Source organism: Nicotiana tomentosiformis, chromosome 11 (assembly GCF_000390325.3).
Source record: "Nicotiana tomentosiformis chromosome 11, ASM39032v3, whole genome shotgun sequence".
NCBI lineage: Eukaryota > Viridiplantae > Streptophyta > Magnoliopsida > Solanales > Solanaceae > Nicotiana > Nicotiana tomentosiformis.
Window position 1 is genome coordinate 116332990 of NC_090822.1, and position 7883 is coordinate 116340872.

The following is a 7883-nucleotide window of genomic DNA, read 5'->3' on the forward strand; positions in this document are numbered from 1 at the left end:
AGGCGGAACTATGCTATACCAAGAGAAGTCATCGGTACTTGTAAAGTTCGATAAAAATTTTATGTATACATGTATATATTTTTAAAAAATATTGATATATTAGCAGTGACATTATATACAAAGCAGATTTTGATTAAATTCAAAAGTGTACTCGCGATCTTCAAATTCTGGATCCGTCTCATAGTAGTAGTAGTAGTAGAATAAAAATTACTTATTTAGTCGATAGAGAAAGGTTAAAGGTATTCGATATTAACTTTTTAAAGTGATAAGCTTGAGTTGGTTAGTGATTTCTAGATGTTACTCACTAAAAACTAGCTAACGAGAAAGTGGAGGGATTGCAAGTGGACTCTATTTTAATTGGATGGAAATGTCCTGAATAGAAAAATAAGTGGTCCTAACTGTATACTAAATTTGCTATTGAGTACTATGCATTGATACTATATAAATTTTATAATTTTCTTACATTTTTTGTGAATATAATTTAAATTTATTTTTAATTTCTGTGCATTTATACTATATGATTTTTATAATTTTCTTACATTATCTATGAAATATAATCTAAATTTATTTAACAGTGGCCTAACATATTAAATGAAAAGAACTATTTTAGTGACCCTACTGCAAGAGACAATTAAACCTAAGACGTCAAGGTTGTACTAACGAGCTTCGACTTGACATTTGAGCAGAATATTTGATGATAATGTTAATACATAATAACATTATTCCATCTGTTACTTGACATAAAATAAACCGTAGATATTTATTTCTGTTATAAGTTATAGAATTAATAAATAAGAAAATCAGTTAGGAGGAAAATAACGTAAGTTATGTTAGTTGTAGCGTGCCTTCCCTCCTTCTCTCATGTTAGTTGTAGCGCGCTTTCCCTCCTTCTCTCACTTTGGAAAGATTTTTCATTATTTTTTTATGATGATTTGGTCGAGAGAGTACGATACATTGGTGTAAAAGATCTCATTTTTTTCGTGAGCTTGGTTTACTTGACCGAAGGGAATTCAAAAAGATTTTAAAAAGAAAGAATCGTTTTTTTGAAGGGGGATCATTGCACATAGTGTGCCTATTCATGTTGTATTTGTTAATGAGCTATCTCACTTCTTCATTTGTCTTCTTATAAAATAGTAATTGGGATGGTTTTATGAATGGAGCATTGTTTTTAGATTATGTCAGGTTGCTAGTAGAGATAACCTTAAACACTTTTGTCTCTCATAATTATATTTGTATTTTGATTCATATAAATATGATACATATAAATAGAGTTATTACCTACAGGCTAGTAAGTTATATAGTGTACTAGTTCTATAAATGGTGAGTTGTATGCATAAGTAAAACATGATTTATTCCCTCTTCACTTACTCTTTTAATTTCCTCTGTTTCCTGACTCAACAATACTATTTCTCGAATTCCTTGTTGAATTCTTGATTTTGGTATCATATTCTGTTTGACTAGGAGTACTATATTCAAAAGTAAAGTTCCAAATAATATGATATAGTGTCACATAGCTATATCTTAATCTATATTTTGGAGATTCCATACTTTCTTGCTACGATATTTCCCACACTTTAGACTGTTATATCTTATTAGATATCCCTATTTAATAATCTATGTTGCATCCCGTGGAATAAGACACTCAGGACCAGAGGCGTATTCAAGATTTTAACGCAACAAGAACATCAGTATTTTGCTTAACTAGTACCCTGAATGTGTTCACTACTTTTATTACAAAAAGTTATGGTGAAGATTATAGAACTTAAGAAACAAATGTCCGAGTGGCACAATAGCAAAGATGTAGTGTAATATCAAGACAAAGGAACTTTCCAAATGGTAAAGAAATGAACACAACAAATAATGAACAAGTGGCAAGGTAATGGCCACCTTTTGCTAGCTGCCCCTTGGGTTAATGTATAGACTATATTACTACTGCGACTAGTAGTAAGTACTAGTTTATCATCATTGTACTGTTTGACACTTTGACTTGATCCGTGATCGGCCATCTTATACAATGGAGCTAGTGAAACAAGGCAAAGGAAACTGACAACTTAACAATGGAAGCTAGAACCTTTCTATTTGGTCTGAAACTATGCAAACTAATGAGAACATATATTTAACTTTATATGCAATTGAACTCCTAGTCATAAATAATCCAATTTTGGCAATCGAACTCAAACCAAACATGTGTCATAAGTTATATAGCTTTGGAGTAATACTAAAGTTGCCTTCGTTTGACTTATAGGTCACGGGTTCGAGCCGTGAAAGCAGTCACTAATGCTTGCATTAGAGTAGACTGTCTACGTCACATCCTAAAGTACGACCATTTTTCGAACCCTGCGTAAATACAGAATACTTTGTGTATCAAACTGTTTTTCTCTTTCGCCGTTCTAAATTGATTGCCGTCCATCTTATACTGCTTTGATTACTCCTTGTGAGTCATGGTGAAGGCCTTTTGGCAACTGAACTGCTAATCATAAATAATCCAATTTAGGCCATTACTCCAACCAAACATGTGTCTCGAAATTATATTGACTTTCTTTCTTGGGCTTTCTAAATTGAATACTATATTGCTTTTAATGTTTCAAACCTTAAACAAGTCAATAAAACAAATAGTGTTAGGTCGAATTAGTTCAACGTGTCTAATTTCTAAGCCAACACCGGAAGCCATTAACTCTAGAATAGGTGAATTCCTATTTCGCCTTCTTAAACGAAGCATGGATTTTATGAAAAGATTGCCTACTCGTATCCTAGTTTAGGAAATAAAATCATCATAAAGGGTTGTATGATGGATAGACAAAAATAATTTTGGGATAAAAATTTGGTAGCACCTTATTCCTTGTTTGGTTACTAATTCTGGGATAAGTTATTCCAGGATTAAAAATAGTATCAGAATAATTTATACAAGCCAGATGGTGGAATAATAATTCCAAGATAAGTTATCCCAAGATAAAGTAGTAAAATTGATAATCCCATAATTAATACAATATACGAAACAGTTAATAAGAAATAATCCCTATAACTAATCACAACATAACTACTCCCAACATAACTTTGTCTTCGAACCAAAATTAAAAGAGCAACAATTGTTTTTACCATGTGGTCACTTCCTGGCCTTGTATTTAGAAGATGGTCACTTTTTAAAAATTAGAATCATGGTTTGAATATTGGATTTAAATTTTGAACTTTAAATCAGGTGATCACTTTCGAACTTTAGTCCATTGGTCTAAGTTTTAAAAAGTTGCAAACTTCTAATTACAAGGCCGCAAATCTTGCTAATTGTGTAAATCCACCTAATATTGGGCCCATACCAAATTGTACCCCAATAAAAGATCCATTATAGGTTGGGAACCAAGGCCATAAGTGTTACTGGTCCAAACTTCCAAGAACTTTAAGACCATACGTTTGTGATCTCATTTTCTTGTAGTATTAATTGCTGTTTGAACCAAAAGTTGAAGCTTTTATTACCCCCCGAGTAAAAATGGCTGAGAACTAGCCAACTAGGCATAACTGAAAACCTATATAATTAGTAACTTCTACAGAAGTACCCAAGTGATCTCCAATGGCTAAACTGAAGGATCTTTATCTCTTCTCTTACAATTCTCTTCAGTTTCTTGGATGGTAAATTTCTTTACCCTTCCAACCCCCCCCCCCCCCCCCCCGGTTTAATATTACAATTGCAGAATGTTTTTAATATTGTATATGATGATTGGTCGCATGCAAATGTAGGACAGTAGCACTTTTCAGAATTTTAAGCAATTTTATTTTCACTAACTCAGTCACTGGGACTTATGCTTCTGCTGGTGAACTAATTTGTGAGTTCCATTTTTTTTTTTTGGGTTAAGAATTTCTCTCCTTTTGATGTTTTTGAGTCACACGTTTGAGTAAAAATGTGGTCTTTGTGTTAAAGGTTTGTTGCAATGTTGTGCATTCTTGGAAGTTGTACATGGAGCTATAGGTAAAGTACTTTAATGGGTTTTTTATTTGACAGTATCGTAAAAGTAGCAAGCTCATATTCTGATTCCTGTCTTTTTTGGGTTATTAAGGAATTGTTCCTAGTGGAGCAGTGCTTCCTTTGATGCAATGGAGTGGAAGAACTCATTTTCTGCTTGCAATTGTTCGTCGAATTGTTGAGGTTTTACTTCTTTCTAATCAAATCACACATACTTTTATGCACTAGTTACTAAAGATAGTAAGATCATATGCACTTTTTAAATAGGAGTTTAAGTTGTATATATAGCCAGTACAAGAAATTTTTACACTGAGGTCACTTTTACCTGTTGTAGTAGACAACATGTCTTATTTTCAACACTTACCTGTAGATATCTTTTGGGTGATCTGATGGTGTAAAAGATTCTTTACACTGACAATGTACATGACTTGAACTCTTTAAATAGTATCATCATGGAACTAATTATTGGTCGCAATAACACGATTTTTGGAAGCTTAATAAAGCAATGGAGTCTTTTGTTGTGCGGATTTCTGGTCTGTGTACAATTTGGAGTAAACACAAAGAACTTGAGTGTGAAGTATTTGTGGTTTTTGTTTACTTTCTTCTAGGTCCAAGAATCACCTTCAGTGTTCATAACATTTTTAGCTTGGAGCTTAAGTGAGGTGAGTTAATTTTCCTCCTCTCTTTGTTTTCATTACATGTTACTCTAACATTTTTTTTGCCTTTTCCCTCTTTTTTATTTGGTCGATTTCTTATATTTAGAATCTTAAACCATCTTGAGTAAGTACTAGTGTAAAACGTACCCTCACATGCGAAAACTTTAGAACTTACTCCTATTGAAAGCAGTGGCAGAAAAAGGAAAAAAATATTTGTACTGTGGTAAAGAGCAGCTTGCTCTGTGGACTTTTGGCGAAAGTGAGCACACAGAGTGGACTACCAGACAACTGTATTTATGCTTGATATAAATATGATGCACCACATCTATTAATTGTTGGAGATATATATGGAGTGGGCCGAAGATTTCAGGCTACATTTAGTATGTGAAATAGCTCGTACGTTTACAACAACAACAAACCCAGTACAGTCCCCACAAGTGGGGTATGGGGAGGGTAGATAGTACGCAGACCTTACCCCTACAATGAATGTAGAGAGGCTGTTTCCAGTAGACCCTCGGCACGAGTTACTAAGAAATAACTCTTAAGTTTACATTCTAAATTCTGACCCAAGAAAATTGGTAATAGAATAGAAAAGAAATAATAAATCTACAGAGAAATCTTGAAGTTTTAGAGGTTATCATTTTGTTATTAGACCAGAGAACTAACAATGCTATAAGATTTTTCATATCTGATAATGAAGGCTCATTGTTTTTCGCTTTAGTCTTCACTCCTATAGGCTATAGCTATCCTAAAACTTATAGAGTACCAGGTTGGTGACTTAGTGGTCGAATGGATTTTGCAATGCATTGTGATAAACAGGACTATTCTCAATATCTTTCGATGCATCTGGTTACCAAAATAGCATGTGATCCGAAGAAACTTTGTGCACTTTATCCCATATTAAGTTGCTGTATTTTAGTGCACAGAAATGTAATTTTAGGAAAAGTAAAAGGTACTTGTAGGTGAAGTTTATTGAAATTGAAATGCTAAAACTTACTTTTAGGCAAAAGCTATCCTAAGGTAGCTTATACGGAAACGTGAAAAATTGACAAAAAACATGAACATAATTTAGGTTACTTGACAATTTCGAGCTTAAAATGTGATTCTAAGCATTAACCAATTATATGGACCTGTTCCTCGACGCAGGTGATCAGATACTCACATTATGCTTTGAGTTGCATTGGAAGTCCACCATACTTTATCACTTACCTCAGGTTTGATTCTCTTTCAGAAAATAATGCATCTAGTTACTCAGGAGAGAGTATATTATTGGGAAATTTACTTGGTTTTAAATTTCTTTTTTTGCCCGTTAGGTACACTGCTTTCATTCTACTGTATCCCGTTGGACTAGGACCTGGTGAAAGTAAGTTAACAAGTTTGTTGAAACTAATGCATCGCATTCATATTGTTGTATACCATTCCATTTATTTGTTGTCACTTTTGTCTACTATGTGCAAAATCTGAAAAGCTTGGACTTCGTTTCTATGCAGTGTGGCTTATGTACCAAGCACTTCCGTTCATAAAAAGGAGAAACCTGTATGCAGATACTCTCCCTTTTAGTTATTGTAACTTTGTTAAGGTACGTTCTGATATCCTGAAATAAGATCACTTTTTGCTGAAACCTATATACAGTGGTCTATTTTGTTCTCTTCAATTCAAAAGGAAAAAGTTTTGTTGTTCTTTGAGCGTTAGGCTTGTCATTACTTCGTATATTAAGGACCTGATAATAACTAAAAGCAAATGAGTTCAGCATCCAATCTATTCGAATTTACTGAGTATATACTTTTCAGCTGCAACTGATTTTTAGTTGCTCTACTGTTCGTATCTCGATATGCCTAGTTTTGCAAACTATAGAAAAAACATCCTTAATGGCGAAAGCTTACTTTGGCTTTCGCCACCATACCAAACTCCTTCAGCTTTACTTTTGCATCAGATTCTCTCCATTTCTTGAGGTGAATCCTTGGCACTTACTCTGTATAAAACTTTTAAAATAAAGAAAAGCAACTTGACTTCAAATCCTATGTACCAATGTCGCGAGTGGATCATTCTTTGTAGCTGATATTGTTGTATCATTCATGTGAATCTTATGCCCGGAGTTGGTTTGAGTAATGCCTATAAAGGGAGTTTTCGTGCTTGTATAGATAGATGGATCACACTTATGCAAAATGCTAAACCCTTGTAAATGTTTTGGGCATCATCTTAGGCACATAAATGAAGTGGCGTAACTAGTAAAGTGGATGCCATGTGACCAGGAGGTCACGGGTTCGAGCCGTGTAAACAGCCTCTTGCAGAAATGCAGGGTAAGGTTGCGTACAATAGAACCTTGTGGTCCGGCCCTTCCCCGGACCCTAGGCATAGCGGGAGCTTAGTGCACCAGGCTGCCCTTAGGTACATAAATAGAATAATTCTTATTTATCCCCCAAAAGAAATACATATTACTTCAGTATTTTGTTAGACATAAACAATACTTATCATTTTTCTTTCAACTTCAGGTTCTGCTTCTGTTTTACCCTTTTCTGTGGCTCAACCTTTATCTGCACTTGTTTAAGCAACGGCGTTCAAAGCTTGGTAAACATCAGAAAACAAAGAAGATATGAGAGTCGAAAATTTTTATTTCTATTACTTTTATTTTCAATTGCTTGTAGAGAATAAAGGATGTCAAGTACACCATGAGAAGTTAAATTCCTAGCATTTGACACCTTTCTCCATCAACAGACTTTCTGCTGGTGAATTTCCAAATATAACTTGTATGTCTGAATCTGGAGAACTCTAAGCTTAAAACCTATTGGAGAAACTTACCATTTTTCCAAAATATGTTTGTTCCATGACCTTTCTGTAAGAAGTGCCCACTGCACAACTTACTACATAAACTAAAATTGTAAAGGGGGCCAAATTGGGGTGCAAGTGCACAGATAGCGATATTCAGAAATGTTAATTAGAAATTAATCAGTACTTATTTTGCCCTACAATTTTAAATTAAAATTCTTAACTTTAGGACAATCCAGGATATTTTTGTTCCAAAATTTGAAGTGAAAAATTAAAATTCAGGACGCACTGACTAATTTCTAAATAGCAGCTTATTAGAATGGCTACTTGGTGTCACTTATACCCAAATTGGTTAACATCCAACAAATTTGATCCAGCCAGAACCAAGTAATTCAAAAACAATAAATACTTATATTATAAAAGTAAGTAAATGAAGCCAATAGATACAATCAGATTGGGGAAAGAATTACTACGAGTTCGGAACATATATTTTTTTTAAAGAAGATGAA

The 7883-nt window shown here is 33.8% G+C and overlaps 1 protein-coding gene across 2 annotated transcripts; it reads left to right on the forward strand.

Annotated features, from left to right (window-relative positions):
- The first annotated feature begins 3456 nt into the window (after positions 1–3456).
- LOC104087329 (uncharacterized) lies at positions 3457–7420 on the forward strand. Of its 2 annotated transcripts, XR_004504524.2 has the most exons (10): positions 3457–3621; positions 3730–3815; positions 3911–3958; positions 4047–4135; positions 4561–4614; positions 5755–5822; positions 5922–5971; positions 6099–6187; positions 6812–6996; positions 7101–7420. XR_004504524.2 is itself a non-coding variant. In XM_009591752.4 (9 exons), exons 1-9 carry the CDS (start codon positions 3563–3565, stop codon positions 7203–7205), a joined length of 648 nt encoding a protein of 215 aa, XP_009590047.1. In that variant the 5' UTR covers positions 3457–3562; the 3' UTR covers positions 7206–7420. The 2 variants fall into 2 exon arrangements, 1 of the variants encoding a protein (XP_009590047.1); XM_009591752.4 differs by lacking the exon at positions 6812–6996.
- The last annotated feature ends 463 nt before the right edge of the window (positions 7421–7883 follow it).